At 58.4% G+C, this 19352-nt stretch overlaps 2 protein-coding genes across 4 annotated transcripts; both read left to right on the top strand.

The window, feature by feature from the left end:
- The first annotated feature begins 453 nt into the window (after positions 1-453).
- SCAMP4 (secretory carrier membrane protein 4) lies at positions 454-17374 on the top strand. 3 transcript variants are annotated; one of them, XM_027546528.1, is made up of 7 exons: positions 454-548; positions 7440-7488; positions 9052-9180; positions 9672-9828; positions 11081-11182; positions 14124-14241; positions 15842-17374. In XM_027546528.1, exons 2-7 carry the CDS (start codon positions 7482-7484, stop codon positions 16019-16021), a joined length of 693 nt encoding a protein of 230 aa, XP_027402329.1. In that variant the 5' UTR covers positions 454-548; positions 7440-7481; the 3' UTR covers positions 16022-17374. The 3 variants fall into 3 exon arrangements, with proteins under 3 accessions (XP_027402329.1, XP_027402331.1, XP_027402330.1); XM_027546530.1 differs by lacking the exon at positions 454-548 and adding an exon at positions 555-685; XM_027546529.1 differs by lacking the exon at positions 454-548 and adding an exon at positions 6054-6134.
- ADAT3 (adenosine deaminase, tRNA specific 3) lies at positions 1082-5971 on the top strand. The gene is given in 2 exon segments (XM_027546527.1): positions 1082-4795; positions 4798-5971. Coding segments are annotated over 2 exon segments (1101 nt in total). The 5' UTR covers positions 1082-4759; the 3' UTR covers positions 5863-5971.
- Positions 17375-19352: the final 1978 nt, after the last annotated feature.

The raw sequence follows: 19352 nt of genomic DNA, 5'->3' as shown, positions 1-19352 counted from the left end.
TGGATTTGCTCATAAAATTAGCAAGTTTTGCATAGGAGTGTCAACAGATCCTCTTCGTCTACTGCAGAGATGAGAAAATAAGGCCGGGGTCGGCTGGGGCTCCAACCAGAACTGGAAGCCGACCTTAACCAGGTCTGTGGGGTCAGGATCTCTGGAGCCACGTGGCAGCAGCAAACTGCACTTTGGGAGTGACTGAGGCACGTGGCCTGAACCCCTATGCCTCAGTATCTTCACTCAGCTGATTTCCCAAAAGACTCCCAGGGTCCAACTTTTCCTGCCGCCCTGCTGGGTCTCGAACCCTTAACTTAGAGCTCGCCTCACTCTCCTGCGGGTCACAGCAGCCGCGCTCAAGAAAGGGGCGGAATGAGTCGGTGGTGCGCGCGGCCTTGTGGGGATTGTAGTCCCGGCCTCGCCTCCGCCTCGCGCCGACTCCGCCCCTGGAACTACGCTCCCGTCGTGCCCCGAGGCTCCAGGCGGTGGCAGAGGCGGAGCAGGCGGGCTGGTTGCTAAGACTTGGTGAAGCGCAGCGCTTCCGCCTGTCTCCTCAGGTAAGCACACATCCCCGGGGTCTCGGGCTTTTACGACCCAGGCTCCCGCGGAAGGCGAGGAGGGCGAGGGCAGGGGGCGCGCCTGCGGAGGGGCGCCAGCGGCGTGGGGAGCAAGGCGGGGGCGCCAACTGGACCAGGTTCGTGCGCGCGCACCGGGCGAACGCGGGGAGGGGCGCATGTGCGCGTGCGCGCCGGGCGGCCAGGTTTTTGGGACCCCTCTTTCGGCGCCCGTCGTCCTTCTGCGCGTGCGCTCGCCCCTGCCGTCCGTTTTGGAGACCCCGTGCCCTAACGGCTTCCACTGTGTTCAGGCCTTTGGTCGTCTTGGTCACCCTTGTACCTCCGTGCTGTCCGTTTACAAGCTTTCCGCCCGCTTAGGGCGAAACCCCCAGTCTTTTGTACGTCTTGTTTGTGCGCGCGCTCAGTCTCTCAGTTGTGTCCCACTCTCCGACCCCATGGATTGTGGCCCTCAGGTTCCTCTGTCCCTGGGATTTCCCAGGCTAGGATACTTGAATGGGTTGCCATTTCCTTCTCCAAGAGATTTTCCCGACGCAGGGATCAAACCCGCATCTCCTGCATTGACAGGCGGATTGTTTACCACTGAACCACTTGGGAAGCCCAAAAAATTGATAATCTTTGCTGATACTTAAGGGAAGTGTGAGTTTTCAAGGCTTTTTAAAATTCTGGCCTTGGGTCTGCCACACCCGACATGCGCATGGTTCTCGATTTTTCGTGCACAAAGGCCTGCTGGTAGGGTGGCTAGGTTTTGCAAATAACCAGGCAGGTTGCCCCATTAAATTAGAATTTTGTGTAAACAACAAATACATGCACATATATATATGTATTAGTAGTATAAAAGTATTGCAAAGGTTCCATGAGACACATTTATTAACATAAATCAGAAATCATCTGCTCATGTGGGTTCACGCTTAGCGGGGTATGCTGCATGTTATCTGGGGACCCTGCTTTGTTGGGGAGCTTGTCAGATGTGGACATTAATGCACCTTCCCCCTTCCACGGGGCCAAGTTCTGGATACCATATTTGAAGCCATCGCCGCCTCAACTGTTCAAGAGTCCAAGACTCCAACACTGGGTGTTCCTTCTGCTCAGGGCTCCCCACCCTGCTTCACCTGCTTTCCAGGTCCAGCTGTGGGTCACTGCCTCCGAGGACCCTCCTGGAATCTGCCCTTCGCAGGGCACTGGCTCCTGAGAAGAGCTGTGCCCTGGGGTGGGCCCAGCCTCATGGATTTTCTCACTTTCTGTCCCAGCCAGGGTGGTGGTGGATCCCATTTTACTGAGGGGGAAGCTTGTCCTGGGCCTAAGGTCTGGTCTCAGCCAGGAGAACGTGGGCAGGGCCCGGACACACCCAGGGGTGAGATAAGGCCCCTACCTCTGGTTGCAGAGGCTGCCTCAGCTCACTGAATAAGCCCCATGTTCTTGATGCCTTCTGGGCTTCAGGCCCCGGCACCCAGTGAGGGGACTGGCTGTTGGGGGGTCCCAGCTCCCTGGTCTCCTGGACCCTCCTGGACCTTCCCCACACCATTGAGCCTTATGTGGCCCTGACAGTGGGTGCCAGCCACAGAAGCTCCAACCATAAATATAAACAATTGTGGAGGGGGCTGGCCTCCACCCCATTGGAGCACAGGAACCTTTAGGAGGTGCCCTAGCTGTGGACAGCGGGAGGTAGACACACCCAGGGAAGGGCCTGAGCTGGGTGGAGCAGCCAAGTGCACAGCAGGGAGGGTGTGGGGCAGTGTGTGTGTGTGTGTGTGTGAGGGGGTGCGCATGCAGGGCACTTGGACAGGGTGGGGCAGTGGGGTGACCAGAGTTGGGGTGGATGAGGGGGTGCCCACAGGCAGGGTGGACATGTGGTTTTGAGGAGGAAAAGAGGAACAGATAAGCCTCCCAGCATGCTGAGGTCCCCGGGGTTCATTTAAGCAAATCACTGGGCGTGGGGGCCATTTCTGGGTGGGCTTCAGCTCCCAGTCTGGGTGTGTCACCCTGGAGGAACCTGTGTCTCATCTGTAAAGCCCCTCCCCCACCACGGGGCTCAGAAGGCAGAGTTGGGAGCTGTTGGCCACCTGGCCGCAGCTCTGCCCTCCCAGGCACGTGGCCCTGGGCAAGTCCCTTGACCTCTGGAAAGGGACGAGCCCTGCAGCCTCCGTCCTGGTCATGACGGGAGTTGGGGAGCCCATTTGTAGGAGTGAAGACAGGGAGCGGTTTCAGCACTGGCAGCAGTCACGAGGTCTGGGCCGTGTTAGAGGTGTGCTGTGACCCTGGTGGCTCAGTGGGTATACAGTCCACCTGCCAGTGCAGGAGATGCCCATTTGATCCCTGGGTCGGGAAGATCCCCTGGAGAAGGACATGGCAACCCACTCTAGTATTCTTGTCTGGGAAATCCCCTGGACAGAGGAGTCTGGTGGGCTACATTCTGTGGGATCACAAAAAGTCCAACATGACTGATGGATTAAGCAAGCACGCATGCCCTGGTGACTGCCAGATTTCCCCACCGCCGCCAGAAAGAACAGCAGCTTTACTAGGATACGGTTCACATAGTGTGGGGATCACCCACATAAAGCATACTTTTTAGTGTTTTTTAGTGTATTTAGTGTATTATATGACCATTACCTCTGTCTAGTTCGAGAACATTCTGTCTTCCAATAGGAAGCCTGTCTCCAGGAGCAGACCCCCCCATCCCCCCACCTCCCAGCCCCTGACAACCAGGAACCCACTCTCTGTGTCTGTGGATCGGCCTGTTCTGGACATTTCCCACCAGTGGGATCACACCCTGCGTGTCCTGTGTCTGCTTCTCTCACTGAGCATCATGTTCTCCGGGTCTGTTCACGAGGCAGTGAGTGTCAGGGCTTCTCTCCTCTCCATGGCTGAGGGACGCTCCTGTGTGCGAGGGGACCACCTGGTGTTTGTGTGTTTATCTTTCAGTAAACATATGGGCCTGCAGCCACCTTTTGCTGTTGGGAGTCATGCTGCTGTGAACACGTGCGTGTGGATGGCTGTGTGGACATGTGTTTCAGTTCTCCTGGGCCTGCACCTGGGAGTGGGGTCACTGGGCCAGATGGTGGCCTCCTGGTGGTTTTTATTTCCTCCCTGGAGGATGGCAGCCCCACCAGCAGCAGTCCGAGGCCAGCCTCCTGTCTCTGTCACTTGTTTTGTTTCGGTCAGACAGAGGTTGCAGTCTTGGAGGGACAAACAGGACTGTGTCTGTCTTGCCCAGGAGACAGTGGGGCCTTTTGTGGCCTAGAGCAGGCTGTGGGGGCCATTTTGCCTTGGGCACGGTGTGTGCTGGGAGTGGATTTACAGCCAGCACCCCCAGGACCCTCCTCAGGGCCTGACCTGGCCCTGGCGTCCTGGGTACCCCAGGGGCCCCCAGCCACACTGTGTGTTTGCTGGAGTGGTTGGTGAGGACCTCCCGGGCCCTCTGCAGGGCCCATGGGCTGAGGAGTGATGAGTAGGCTGCATTGAAGCAGTAAGGGGCAGGCTGTTACACGGTCTCAGCACACCTCGTCCATGGGAAAGAGGTGGGAGGGGTTGGTCCAATCCCAGATACCGCCAGGGCATCGGGCTCTGCAGCCATGGCACAGAGCTCCCCTGGAGCCACGTGAAGGTCATCTGTGGCCCATTTCTGCTCTCATCCAGGGCAGCCCTAACCAGTAGGAATATAATGCGAGACGTGTACATGACATGAAGTGTGTAGAAGCCACGTTTTGGGAAACTACAAAGAAACGGTTGAACTTAACCTTAATCATACGTTTATTTAACCTGAGACATGTAGAGTATCCCCACTTCAGCCATGTAGTCAACACAGCCATCCCTCAGCATCCATGGGGAACTGGGTCCAGGGCCCCCAAGGATAAGAAGAGCCAAGGATCTCAAGGCCTTTGAATAAAGTGGTGTAGTGAGTTGGTCTGTGTCCGTGGAATACAGAAAGAGACTTAACGATACAGTTAGTTTTCTCTTTTGTATTAAGTCTCTGGGATCCAGTGTGCATTTTTGCTCATGGCATTTCTCGGTAAAAAAAGGGGGGGACAGAAAAGACACCCAGACAAGGGCGGTTTAAACTCTGTGCAAACACGGCGTTAGTAAGATGTGAGTGAGAGCACGACAGCTGGTGCCTTTTGCTCGGTGGGACGAGCCTACAGACGTGGCACACTCCTGGGACGACCCCTCCAGCTCGCCAGGCCCCTCCACGGCCCAGGATGATGCCCTGCTCCGGTCTCTGTCTCCCACAGTCAGAGCCCCACTGAGGACGGACCCCGCCCCGAGCGTCATGGAGCTGCGCAGAGATGCAAAGGCCGGGAGTCCCGAGCAAGAACCGCCATGGCAAGCCCTCCCGATTCTGTCAGAGCAGCAGTCTGGGGCTGTGGAGCTGGTGCTGGCCTATGCTGCACCCGTCCTGGACAAGAGCCAGACCTCACGCCTCCTCAAGGAGGTGTCAGCAGTCCATCCGCTGCCTGCGCAGCCTCACCTCAAGAGGGTGCGGCCCAGCCCTGACCCCGGCCGCCCACACTCGCTGGAAATGCTGCTGTGCCTGGCGGGGCCAGCCCGGGACTCGCGATCGCTGGCCGAGCTCCTCCCGAGGCCGGATGTGGACACCCGTGGCCTGGGGCAGCCCTTCCTGGTGCCTGTGCCTGTGCGGCCGCCCCTGACCAGGAGCCAGTTCGAGGAGGCACGCACTCACTGGCCCACGACTTTTCACGAGGATAGGCAGGTGACCCGAGCCCTGGCTGGATGCCTCTTCTCGGCACAGGAGCGGGCTGCAATGCAGGCCCACATGGAGCGGGCCGTGTGGGCCGCGCAGCAGGCAGCCTCGAAGGGCTTGAGGGCTGTGGGTGCGGTGGTGGTGGATCCAGCCTCAGGCCGCGTGCTGGCCACGGGCCACGACTGCAGCAGCGCCGCCAGCCCCCTGCTGCACGCTGCCATGGTGTGCATTGACCTGGTAGCTCGAGGCCAGGGCTGCGGTGCCTACAACCTGGCGCCCCACCCTGCCTGCTCCTTCGCGCCGGCTGTCCGCGCCGGCTCTGTGCGCAAGCTGGATGAAGACGAGGACGGGCTGCCCTACGTGTGCACCGGCTATGACCTGTACATCACCCGCGAGCCCTGCGCCATGTGCGCCATGGCCCTGGTCCACTCTCGGGTGCGGCGTGTCTTTTATGGGGCGCCCTCGCCTGACGGTGCACTCGGTACCCGCTTCCGCCTGCATGCCCGGCCTGACCTCAACCACCGCTTCCAGGCCTTCCGCGGCATCCTGGAGGCCCAGTGCCGCCAACTGGACCCCGACGGGCTGGACGCCAAGGCATAGGTGCTGGCCTGGACCCTCCTTAGCATTCCTCACATCGCCAGGGGCTTTTGCCCGGTCTCAACTCATGGACACTCATGCTATTTCTGCTGGCACATGGGGGGCGTCCCTTTCTGGACACGGTCTTCCTCAAAGTTGGGCGGAGTGGGGGTCCAGCTGACTGAGTAGCTGGGCACCTTCAGACCCAGGTGGGCCCCTGGGGTCACCAGCGTTGTGTCCCCTTTTCTCAGGTGTCAGGGAACAGCTTTGACGTGAAAATAAACAACTTAAACCAGGTTGGTGTCTGTTAACAAAGGCATGAGGCCCCGGTGGCCGAGAGTCCCTGGGTCAGGGTGGCCATTTTCTCTGATACCTGGATTTGCGTGGGGAGGTGAGCTGCTGAGTGGAGTATAGTCAGGGAGGGGCCCCAGAGTCTGGATGGCTATGGCTAGAGCCTAAGGAGAGGGCCCATCAGCCTGGATATTGCTGAGTGTATCAGTCTCCCATCCTTCCCAGGTGCCCAGAGGGTCCCTGGAGGGGCCGGTGGGGGTCTGCCTGCCCTGGAGTGGTTAGCCCTGGAACCCATGTGTGCAGGACTCTAAGCAGCAAATGTGTGTGCTGCAGGCCCCTGAGACATCCATGCCTTGAGCCCCCGTCCCAGGGCTACTCCTTGCCTATGGGGGCTGGGCAGGTAGAGGGTCTGCTGGAGCCAGAGTGGTAGATGGCCGGTGGGGCCTGCGACAGGAGGGCTGGGCTGGGCCAGGCTCCAGGTCCCAGGGGAGGCACTCTCTGAGCTGGGGGCCGGGGGTGGACCCGGAGACTCTCAGTCATTGGATCCTTCCCTTGGACCCCCTCCAAGGGGCTCTGCACCTGCTCCAGTGCCCAGTGCTGGGGGCTGTTCAAGCTCAGCTGTGCTGGTTGGGTACCAGGTGTGGCCACGTTGCCTGCCCCGCTTCCTGGAGAAGGTAATGTCTGCCTCCTAGGTCCTTGTGCAACTGGCACCTCTGTGGTGCCTCCTCTGAGGGGCTGCTCCATGACACGGGCTCCTGGGCAGGGTCGCTGGGTGCCTGGCCTGTCCCCAGGCATTTCAATTGGGTTGCAGTGGGGTCCTTGGCCTTGCAAAGCTCATAGGGGCAAAAGCCATGGACCAGAGAGGTTGTGTAACTTGCCTGAGGTCACACTGCAATGAGTGTGGACTCAGTTTTTGGTGACTCGGAGACTTTGTGGCCATAGGAAGTGTGCAGAGCCATCCGTGGACAAAGGGAAAGTTTGGGGGTTGGGTGACTAACACGTTCACTTTTGTGGGGGAGTTGGGGGAGGACGGGCAGGAGGGCAGTAGTGGTGGGTCACTGGGACCCTCCACCCAGATGCCTCCCCCACATCAGTGGCAAGCTGCCCGGGGTGGGGGTGGAGGGCTCTGACACGAGGTGGTGACTGGTGTCACATGTGGGGCTGGGTTGGCCTTGAGCCAAGAGCCCAGAGACCCCTGTGGATGCTCTGGTAGTTAGGGCAGTAACTGCAGTGGCCCCTGGATCCGCAGGTGGTGTTGGGGTCGCCCTGCAGCTGTAGAGACCCCCTGACTGTGCCTGTCTCCCCTCCAGGTGGCTGCAGGCTTCCACTCCCACCCTGTCTTCGCAGCGGAAATGTCAGGTGAGTCCCACCCGCGCCCCGCAGTGGGGGATCCTGGCTTCTCTGGCCATCTGGAAAGTTCCCCGGGCGGCTGAGCACACTGTGACCCCAGGAGGGGCACAGCCTCGCTCTCCTCCTGGGATGGGAGTCGGGGCTGCTCTGGCCACTGGATTGGACAACAGGGTGACAAGTCCGCACAGTGAGCATCTGGCCCAGCCAGCAGAGCCCAGGGGGCACCTGTGTAGTTGCTCGGACATGGAGCCCAAGTGGGCAGCTCTGGGCAGCACTTTGTTACTGTGCTATGAAGTCTGTCCACGGCCCACCAAGGTGGCACAGGTGCTAAAGGGACCATACAGAGATGAGCTCGGCCCCTGGGCCCCACATGTAAGACGGAAGCGTTCCATGTTGGAAAACAGGAAGTCCCAGGACTTCCCTGGTGGTCCAGTGGTTAAGACTCTGAGCTTCCACTGCTGGGGGCCTGGGTTCATCCCTGGTCAGAGAACTAAGATCTTACAAGCCTCGCAGTGAGGCCAAGAAAACAAAAACCCCATGGAGTCCAGACTCCAGGAAGAGGACCTAATGGCAGGTGTGGCTGTGAGATGAAGTCATGTTGGAGCAGGGTGGCCCTGAGATAACAGTGGGACTGACATCCTAAGATGGAGGAGACAGGGGCACAGACACAGGGAAGCAGGGAGGATGGGGCAGAGCTGGAGGGACGGGTTCATAACCCTGGGGCGCACAGAGCATCGGGGGGAAATGTGGCCCTGTGACACTAGATCTGATTGTCCAGCCTCTAGAACGGAGCCAGGACAGACCTCTGTCCAATCAGGCCACCCAGCCTGTGGTCCTTTGTAATGGCAACCCCAGGGGGTTCCCACGTCCCAAGTGCCACAACCTGCCCTGAAGTCAACAGTGTGGATATGTGTGGACCCTGCTGTTGAATCTTCACGTATCCCTGTGACTGTCGTAAGAAATTGCCACAGACTCAGATACTTGAAAGAAATTTGTCCTGGGACTTCCCTGGAGGGCCAGTGGTTAGGACTACCTGCTTTCAGTGCTGAGGGTGTGAGTTCAATCCCAGGTGGAGGAACTAAGATCCTGCATGCTGTGTGGCGCGGTCAGAAACTAAGTTCATAAATAAGTAAGTAAATAGAATTTGTTCTCTGACAGTCCTGAGGTCTGGAGTCCCACATGGGTACCACAGGGTTAAATCCAGGTGTGGGAAGGGCTGGTCCCTCTGGAGGCTCTCAGGGAGCACCGGCTCCCCCCTTTTCCAGCTTCTAGAGGTGCTGCATCCCTGACTCGCGGCCCCTCCCTCCATCCTCACAGCCAATGGCTCAGCATCTCCCGTCTCTCTGCCTCTGACCCAACCCCTTCCCTTTCATAAGGACCCTGTGATGGCACTGGGTTCCCCAGAGAGTCCAGGATCATCCCATCTCAGGGGCCTTAGCTTAATCCCTCTGGCAAAGTCCCTTCTGCCCCATGAGGTGATGTATCCACAGGTCCCAGGAGCAGATGGGCACAGCCCTAGGGCCACTACAAGCTGACTGCAATGTGAGTTTTTCCGCACCCCTGTCCCTGCAGGAAAGGAGAACAACTTCCCCCCGTTGCCCAAGTTCATTCCTCTGAAGCCCTGCTTCTACCAGAACTTCTCTGACGAAATCCCTATTGAGCACCAGGTCCTGGTGAAGAGGATCTACCGCCTGTGGCTGTGTGAGTCAGGGGGAGGGGTGCACCACCCAGAGACCCAGGCCCGGGACAGGCCCGGCCCAGGACTTGTCTTGAGCTTGGTGGGTGGGAGCCTGAGGGTTTAGTAATAAAGCTTACCGACAAACTTCTCTCATGGCTCAGTGGTAAAGAACCTGCCTGCCAGTGCGGAAGCCACAGGAGATGTGGGTTCAGTCCTGGGCTGGGAAGAGCCCCTGGAAGAGGGCATGTCAACCCACTCCAGTATTCTTGCCTAGAGAATCCCATGGACAGAGGAGCCTGGTGGACTATAGTCCATAGAGTTGCAAAGAGTCAGACATAACTGAGTACACACACTGATGAGCTCCTGTCCGGAGTGGATGGAGCAGGTGGGCAGCTGCACAGAGCTGGGCCCCCCAGGCCCTTCTCTGGCCCCAAGGTCTCTGTGCTCATGGGAGCCACACCCCAGCAGTAGGGGGTGTCCCATTCAGCGCCCTCTTTCTCCTTCCTTCCCCTAGTCTACTGTGCCACCCTGGGCGTCAACCTCGTTGCCTGCCTGGCCTGGTGGATCGCGGGTGGCTCAGGTGCTAACTTTGGCCTGGCTCTGCTCTGGCTGCTCCTCTTCTCGCCCTGCGGCTACGTGTGCTGGTTCCGGCCTGCCTACAAGGCCTTCCGGTGAGTTGGGGTGGCTCCCACCCTCCAGGGGCCCTTGGGGAGGGTCTGGGGTTGACATTTGGCTCAGAAACAACAGCAGGTGACCTCACTGTGCACGCCCCCCTCCGGGCCAAGTCCTGAGAGGGGTGTACCCTGATCTGCAGCTGCCACCTGGCCCGGGTGTGAGCCTGCCTCTCGTATTTGGATGACACTGTGTACTGGGGTCCACAAGCCACATCCATCTCTCCCTGTTTTGTTAATGACTTTGTTGACATACTGTACATACCACTCAGCTCACCTGCTTAACAGCTCGATGTTTCTAGTGTTTATACAAGACTGGACAGCCAGCATGTCTAGCTCCAGAACAAACCACCAAGAAACCCCATCCCCATTAGCACCATCCTAACCCCTCAGCCTCTGACAACCAGGAACCCACTCTCTGTGTCTGTGAATCTGCCTGTTCTGGACGTTTCCCATCAGTGGGATCACTCTGCGTGTCCTTCTGTGTCTGCTTCTCTCACTGAGCATCATGTTCTCAGGCCCTACCCACATGGTAGCGAGTGTCTGGGCTTCATCCCTTTGGGTATCTGATGCTCCCATGTGTGCAGGAACCAAGTGGTGTTTCTCCATCATCTGTGGATGGCGTTGGTGTTGCTGCCCCCTTCTGGCTACTGTGAATCTTGCTCTGTGGCTTTCACCGCAAACCTGCCCTCGGCACTCAGGCGTGTGCTATGTCTGTTCCATGTGGCCCCTAATCCCAGACCCTCAGTGGGAGTCAGGTGGGGCCCCTGGGGCCCTTTGGAGACAAGAACCAGAAACCTGTCCACTTGTGCTGAAGCGAAAGGGGCACTGTGGCTTCAGGTCCCAAGCTGATTCCAGCAACTGTGTGTAAGAATGGGGACCCCCCGAAAGCTTCGGGGGCAACCCGGGAGCAGCCCTGTGCCGCGAGGTCCCCGGCCCTCCTCCATCCCAGGTCTCCCCTTGCTTGACCTCCCTATGTGAGCCCCTTGCAGCCTCTTTTGTCCAGGGCAGCAGGGCATCGCAAACCCACCAGGAACCTATCAGATTGACCTTAGGGTACCGGCAGGTCCTTCGGTGTAGTGGGGCCTCCTAAATCCCCTTCCGGTGAGGAGCGTGTCAGGGTTGTCCTCCTCCTGGGGGCGGGAACTGGAGGTGTGGTGGGGCAGGGCTATCCTGCCCAGTTGGCCTGGGCCCTTCCTCGGCCCCGCCCTCTCCTCCAGCATTGGTAACAAAGCCATTGGCTTCCCTCCAGATCCGACAGCTCCTTCAACTTCATGGCGTTTTTCTTCATCTTCGGAGCCCAGTTCATCTTGACCATCATCCAGGCCGTCGGGTTCTCGGGATGGGGCGCGTGGTAAGCTTGTGGGGTCAGCCATGGGGACATGTGTCATGTGCAGGACAGATGTGAGCTCAGGCTGAACACTGTGGCCAGGACACCAAAATGCCAATGGCTGGACGAGGGTGAAGTCTGCTCATCGCTCTTGTAAACCCCCTATCCTGGGAGGTGCCGGGTTGGCAGCCCGTTCACAGTGGTTCTCGTGCCAGTCACCCAGCCCCCAGGAGAACCTGGCAGGCATGTCCAGCTGTGTGTCCCCGGGGTCAGAGAGCAGCTGGAAGGGCCATGCCCCACGATCTGGGAGAGGCATTTTCCATTGCTTCCCAGATGGTGCTAGTGGTAAAGAACCCGTCTGCCCCATGCCGGAGACATTAAAGAGGTGGGTTCCAACCCCGGGTTGGGAAGATCCCCTGGAGGAAGGCATGGAAACCCACTCCAGTATCCTTGCCTGGAGAATCCCATGGACGGAGGAGCCTGGCGGCTACAGTCCATAGGGTCACAAAGAGTCAGACACGACTGAAGTGACTTAGCACTCGTTAACACATGAGGTGTCTGCTGCTGCTATAGTGAATTATTAAATGTTCAGTGATTTGAAACAAACTTTTCATCTTAAGTCCCAGGGGTCCGAATTCATGTAACCCACAGGTTGGCAGGGCTGGCCTTCTAGAGAGCCACCTGCTCCAGTCCAGGTGGCCACAGTCCCGCAAGTCCCCTCCAGGGGGTAGTGGACAGCATGGGGGTCCACGGTTGCTGTGGAGCTACAGGGACACCTGGCCAGTCCTGGGCCCTGGGTATCCATCCCTCCCTGCTGGCCGCAGACTTCCACCATCCGCTGGGTGAACGCTTCCCTGTCAGTCCATTCAGAAGGCCTTTTAAAACCTGTGAGACGTCTTATGTGTAAAAGACCACAGTGCTGCTTCACACTAGGAAGCAACAGTGACCACAGAGGCTCAGACCTGTCTGTCCTGCCTGCTTGTGACCTGTTCACATGGGGCTTCTTCGCAGTTTGTGGATCTGGGGTAGAGTGTCCACCCCGAGCTGCCTCCCCACCCGTCTGATGCCCTTGCCTCCACCGGATGTGGTGGGCACAGTGCCCTCACCCACAGCGCTACCATGTCAGGCCTTCCCCTTGGGGTCCCTGCGGCTTGTTAACAGTTGGCCTTTGTGGTTGGTCCACATTGGACTCCAGGTGGGGTGGAGTGTGCACCCTCTGTGACTGGGGCCCCCACCGCCAGTCCTTTCCACGGTTGGGGCTTCCTTGAGGTGCCTTCCCAGCCCAGAAAGGCAGCTGCTTAGGTGCATGACTCAGTGGTTCTGTGTGTTTACAAGGGTGTAGGTTCATCACTCTCTCCAGTTTCAGAACATTCCACCACCCCAAAGTGAAGCCCCATCCCCGTGAGCAGTCCCTTGCTCATACCCTAACAACCAGGAACCCACTCCCTGTGTCTGTGGATCGGCCTGTTCTGGACGTTTCCCATCAGTGGACTCACACCCTCTGTGTCCTTCTGTGTCTGCTCCTCTCACTGAGCAAGTGTATTGGCAGGGTCCGTCCACACGGTAGCGAGTGTCAGGGTTTTGCCCCTTTTGGTGGCTGAGTTGGTGGGACGCAGTGTGTGTGTCATTTGTTGTGGGTGGACTCTTGGGTTCTCTGCCCTTCTGCTGTTGCTGGTGGTTCTTCTGTGCATTGTGTACACCTGTCCGTGTGGACACGTGTTCTCAGTTCTCTCTGGTGGATGCCTGGCTGTGGAATTTCTGGGCCACATGGTAACTCTTGAACCTTCATCAGAGCTCCCAGACCTGCCCCTGGCCTTTGCAGGCTGCATCCGCATCTCCCTGGCTCTGGCCCCTTGAGCTCCTGGCTGGGTGGCCCTGGGGGAACACCTTATACCCTCATCCCATCCCCCTTATCTCCAGGTCTGTCATCTTCCCAGACCCCCAGCTGTGCTTACACTCCCTCAAAGTGCAGAGCAGTGTGCATTTGTACGCGAGGACGTCCCTCCTGGCTTCACAAAGGGGCGAGGCCTGTCCACGTGTGTGTGTGTGTGTGTGCATGTCCAGCAGGTTGTATACCTGTGTACATGCACATGCACACACACACACACACACTTTATCTTTTTTTTGCTGTGTGACTTGTGTAATCTTAGTTCCTCAACAGGGGATTGAACCTGGGTCCTGGCAGTGAGAGCACAGAGTCCTAACCCCTGGATCCCAGGGAATCCCCTACACATGTTTCTATAAACTCTCTGGAAGTGAACTAGCAGATGAGGGATGCCAGTTCCCTCTGGGCTGGGGAGTGGCGTTGACAGGAGAGAGGTGTCTATTGTGTGTTTTTCTAAGCTTCCTGAACTGTGTGGTTTTGTTACTCACTAAGAAAAAACATTCTCAAAAGAACTCTATTTCCTGCCTCCCCCCCACCCCACCCCTGGCCTGCCTGGACACCAGATTCATGTTCTTCCACGTGCGGGCTCAGGATCTACCCCAGACCTTCAACTTTCTCTTGTTTTCACACCTTCTTAGTGTAACTGATGTTCATGCTTTGCCCAACTAGTGGATGTTTAGATCATCCTCAGATTGTCCTCGTTACAGACACTGGATGAGTAAAACAGTTGAGGGAGAAGGAAATGAATGTTTAAGCCTTGTTATGGGTCAGACCCCATTGTGCTCCAGAAAGGGCGCAGCCCAAACTGACAGAGTAGGGTTCGTTTCTCTGTCCTCTGCACGACATGTTTCAGGACAGTGGTGTGAGAACGACACCTCTGTCTGACTTGCATGTCTTTGTGGGTGGGTTAAGCATCACTCCCTAAGTATACTGGCTCCATGGTAGTCCTCATGAGAATCCCATGTCTCTGCTGGCGGGTTACCTTTTTCTTGTTGATTTGCTGGAGCTCTTTATATATGAGAGGTAGTGGGCCCATCTGACGGTCCTGTTGGCTCCCGCACATGTTCTCTTCTCTTGCAGTGGTTGGCTGGCAGCCATTGGCTTCTTCCAGACCAGCGTCGGGGCCGCTGTGGTCATGCTGCTCCCAGCTATCATGTTCTCCATGTCGGCTGCCATGATGGCTGTCATGATCATGAAGGTGAGTCGTCCAGCTCCCGGGATGTTTCACTTCCTCCCTCACATCCTGTTCTCTGACCTCCCAGCCCTGGGACTCGTCCTGGCTTGTTTTAGGAGCAAGAGGCCAAGCGCTGGCGAGTGAAGTGAGTGCTGACAGCAGGGCAGACTCTCTGCGATCTGGGCCTTCGACTGCCTGCCTTCCTGCCCACGTAGACTTCCAGGGAGGAGGGCAGACAGCGCCGTGTGGCCAAGGGTAACCACTTGCACACTGGGGTGGTTGGGTGTCTGCTGGAGCCCCCAGCATGTGTGTCCTGGAGGGTTGTCCACACTGCTGATTCAGCCACCACTGGCCACGTGCTACTGGTTACAGTTAAACCCAAATTAAGTGAAAGTAACTAAAACTGAAAATTCACATCCATCGCACTGCCCTCATACTGAGCGCTCAGGCTTTGAAAGGCTGGCCCTGACTGTACCATCATGGCCACTCCCTGGACGGCCCTGCTCCAGATGCCTTGAGGGACCAGTGGGAACATGTGCACTGTAGTCTGGGGCATTGGCCACACGAGGGTTGTCCTGGGACCACATAGAGACTGATGCCTGACAGTGCACCTGTCCAGCCTTCCTGGGGTGACCTTCTTGGCCATGTGCCTGGTAGCCTGCTTGGGGAGGCTGGACCTGCCTTGTGCTGCAGCCTGGCCAGCAACTCCTGAAGCCTGGGTTTTGGGTCCCTCCAGCCTCCTTGTTGCAGGGTCCCAGCTGTTTCTCAGGTTTCCAGGCCTGGGCTGTTCAGCTGGTCCTGGGACTGTATGGGAGGACAGAGGGGTACTTGCTCCCCCCATGTTTGCCTCCAAAGCCTCCTGACTGTGTGGACGATTGAAGGGGGTTGGGGGATAACCAGTGCAGAACAGACCCTGGAAGACTTGGCCAGAGGCCAGGATGAAGGCCACACAAGGTGGCTGTGGTTCCGGCAGGGATGTGTCAGGGCAGAAGGGAGGGGCTTCCAAGCCAAGCAGGCTCCCCAGAGTAGGGCCACCCTGTTGGGGTCCCCTGCACCATCCCAGGTTTGGGAGTTCACTGGGAAGAAAGAAAGACGAATTCTGGTGGGAAAGGACAGTACCGTCAGCTTTGCTGGTCAGGAGCCTCAAGTTAAATGAATTCAGTTACGGGATTTGCCAGACTTCCAGAAACAGCCCAGCCCCACATCTGAGGAGCCCGGCTTCCTGGATGGTGCGAGGGCAGTGGCCTATCCGCCTAGGCCTCTGCTGAGGACATCATTGAAGAGAATGATGTCACCCCCTTGGTGATCTGGGGGTCCCGGGTCTGATGTGGCTGAGGGAGGAGTCACCAGGCAGTCGCCAGGCCTCAGACCTGCCCCAGAAGAGCCCCTTCCCTGGAAGAAGCACTTGTGCCGAGTGTTGGGCTTGGCTGGGACAGTGGAGACCCTTGGGGACAAGCCGGCAGCAGTCACCGTGTAGGCATGGCCCTCAGAGCCCCCCGCCTCAGCTTCTGCATGTTTTCTAAAGTTCTTGCAAGTGTTGTCATGTTAGTCATGCTCGGTTAAGAAAAGCCCCTCCTTGCACGCAAGCTGAGTGGCCTCCCCACCATCATCCTCACCCCCGCAGGTGCACAGCATCTACCGAGGGACCGGTGGGAGCTTCCAGAAGGCGCAGACGGAGTGGAGCACGGGCACCTGGAGGAACCCGCCATCCAGGGAGGCCCAGTTCAACAACTTCTCGGGGAACAGCCTGCCCGAGTACCCCACCGTGCCCAGTTACCCAGCCAGTGGTGGCCAGTGGCCTTAGGGGGAGCCAGCAGCCCTGCTGCCCACCTGCCGCCAGCCCACCTACCCCTCACCGTCCACTCCCACCACCTTGGGTTTGGTGAGGCCCCCCCGCAGCTCAGAGGGCAGCTCAGGGGCTCTCGGCGACCCGAACCCACATTCATCTCATTCTTGAGGCAGGTCTCCTCGGTAGCTCTGCCCGGAAGCTGTCTGGTCACTGCCATCTGGCAGGATACCCCCCCATAGTCTGGAGCACCGTTTGCCATGGCGACGTCCACTGTGCTGCAGCCACACCCTCTCCCTCCGGGTCGCAGGGGGCTGACCAGGCCACCCCTCTCAGAACTGATGACATGGAGAAGGGCCCAGCCCAGGTCCACCCCTCACAGCCTCTGTCCAGGCAGTCGCTCCTGGCCCAGTGACTTGAAGAGGGAGGCTGTCCAGGCACCAGGGTTCTGTGTCTGGTGGGAGGCTGAGGGCCTGGGTGGTGAGTGGCTGGTCCTCTAGTGGGCGAGCCCACAGGGAGGCCCAGAGGCTGATTCACCTCCTCAGTCTCATGATAGGAACTACTGCTCCCCTTCTGTCTGTCGTCCTTTGGCAGCTTGCCTCCAGCCTCCCTGTCTGGGGCCACGCTTGTCCCATGGTGGGGTCTCAGAACTGGGACCTTCAGGCAGAGCCTCATTAGAGCCTGTGGTAGAGGGGGAGGGAGCCGCCAGCTTGCCTCGCTGGAAACAGATGGCACACAGCTGCATCTCTTGAGAGTGGAGCCCTTCCCTTGCTGCGGGGCAGGAGCTGGAGTCACCAACCTGAAGGACAAGAACGAGGGAGACTCAATAAGTCCGTGCCTTACTAGGAATCTGAATCCCTGCCCTCTCCTTCCCACATAAGCAGCCAGCACCTCTGTGAGGGGAAGGGCCAGAGACGCCTCCCAGTGTCCTCAGCCCTCGTGGGCCAGGCCCCGGGTGCCCTGACACTGCCCCTTGGCTCCCAGCCGCCCAGCTCTCGGGACAAGCTGTACTTCCTGTCCCACTGGCCGCTGGGTCTCTCCCCGAGGCTGCTCCCTATGCCTGCTTGCTTGGCTACTCCTGCTGAATGCCCTGTGGTGCATGAAAGTGGCCACGGCTGCGAGAGCACCGGGGTCTGGGGCCCAGAAGGGAAACCAGGTTCCTTCACATCCCCAAGGCCACCTCCTGTGATGAGGTTAGCGTCACGCTCCTGGTGGGGCCAAGCATCCCCTCTCTGGGGTGCTGCTTTTGATGGGCGCTGAGCCGGTAGTAGGGTGCGCCCACAGCACCCACCCCGCCCCCGCACCTCACTGTGCATTGTGGTTTTTGTTACGTGAAAATATCCAGGAAATAAAGACATCCTTTGTGCATCAGGTGAGCCTCCAAGAGAGCTTTCTGAGGGCCTTCCTCCCATGGATCCTGGTTCCTGTGGCCTCGGGAGGGATAAACCAGGACCATGCTGTGCACCTGGGCTGAGTCCTGTCCATGCTGCCAGCCGCCCTGCCTGGGGCCCCTGCCCTGACCCACCACAGAGGAGCCGGCGGCCATATCCTTGCACCCTGGGGTCATTCCCTTGTTTGCTTTCAGTCATGTTCTCTTCACGCTCAACAGCTTTCACTTGAAAAAGGAAATTTGCAGAAAATGAAATACCAGCACCACTTGGTGTGAAGAAGACACAAGGACAGAAGCGGCTGGAGTAGGAGCAGCTTGGTCTGCAGGGGCCTTCACCTGACTCTCGGGGGGCCCTGGTGGCAGAGTGGACACCCCATGTAGACACGGAATGGGGGCAGTGCATCTGTCACTCCACAGACACCGGGGGAGGGCAGCGGATGACCAGAGAGAAAGGACCCAAAGTAGGGGTCCTTTGCATGCTGATAGGGGCTGTTGCATGCTGAAACCCGAAGTTCATATTCGGTTCTGACCCGACATCTCAGAGCAGGACTTACTGGGAACAGGATCCTTCCAGGGGTGGTTAAGGGAGTGTCGTGCAGGAGCAGGTGATCCTGACGCAGCAGGACTGGGCCTCACAAGGGGGCGTGTTTAGACACAGACACGTGGGGAGGGGCCACATGAAAGTGGAGGAAGAGTTGGGGTGAGGCCTCTATAAGCCCAGGTTGGCTGTGATCTCCAAAAGCTGAGGGTCAGCAGGCGGTCCCTTGATCTTGGCCTCTGCCCTCCCAAACTAGAGGGGATACATGGGTGGGTGCAGTCCGCCATGCTCCGTCACAGCTGCCCCCAGAGTATCCACAAGTGAGACGAGGAGGCTGTGGGGGCTGTGCTGCCCGTTGGTGTGGGGGACACAGGTTGGTGGGCAGGAGCACCTGGAGGATGAACAGTGTCTGCTGCAGATAGGATGGGTGGCCCAGGTGGGCCTGGGGGAGGGGATCTGCAACCTGGACTCAGAGGTGATACAGGGGACACAGGACCGGGTGGAGGTGAGGGGATGGAGGCCAGGTCAAGAAGGTAGCTTGTCTGCTGGGGTGGCTGGGATGGGACCACTGACCTGGGGCCTAAATGAAGGATTGATCCTGCCTGGTTCTGGATCCAGGTGTGGCCAGACTGCATTTCAGGCCCCAGGGCAGCAGCCTTCCAGCCTCTCTCAGCCCCCAGTGGCTCCAGGCTTTGCCTTTTCTCACAAACTTTTCTGTCTCTTACAAGGACACTATCCCTGAGGACTTCCCTGGTGGTCCAGTGGTTTTAAGACTTCATGCGTCCATTGCAGGGGTGCAGGGAACGCAGGTTTGATCTGTAGTTAGGGAACTAAGATTAGCATGGCCAAAAAAAATAAAAGTAGAACAAGGTAACCATCCTTGGGTTTGGGGTGCACCCCACAGCAGCATGACCTCAGCTGCATCCTAAGCTTTAATACATCTGAAAAGATCCTGATTCCAGGGAAGTTTCCAGGTTTTAGGATGTGGGGCCACTGCTCAGCCTGTCCAGGAAAACTACGACTTTCAGAGCAGGAAGAGCTGAGGCTGCAGCGAGGGGTTTGGCCATGGGGGACAGGGCCCTGGGATGGATGAGAGCCATGTTCATGATGGTGGTGGACACTGTTGGGGAGGAAGGGCTTCCCACAGGGGAGGCTGTGCTGAGAGCATCCTCAGCAGGACCCCTGAGGGGAGGGGCTGCGCTTGAGCAGGACGTGGACAGGTCACCTTGAGTGCACATGGGTGTTCAGATGGGACTGGGGTGGGATGGCCCCAACACAGGACGGATGGCTGGTGTTCTTATCCAAGGGGAAGTGTGGACCCAGACACCGAGGCTGGGAGAACGCCGCTGGAGAGGGGGTGATGCAGCCAGGGTCAGAGAACTGCCAGATGCTCAAAGGGCCTTCACTTCCCCCTTCAGAGG

This window comes from Bos indicus x Bos taurus, chromosome 7, assembly GCF_003369695.1.
Source record: "Bos indicus x Bos taurus breed Angus x Brahman F1 hybrid chromosome 7, Bos_hybrid_MaternalHap_v2.0, whole genome shotgun sequence".
Taxonomy (NCBI): Eukaryota; Metazoa; Chordata; class Mammalia; order Artiodactyla; family Bovidae; genus Bos; species Bos indicus x Bos taurus.
Note: the sequence above shows the minus strand (reverse complement) of the source record. Positions and strands in the feature narration are given on the sequence as shown.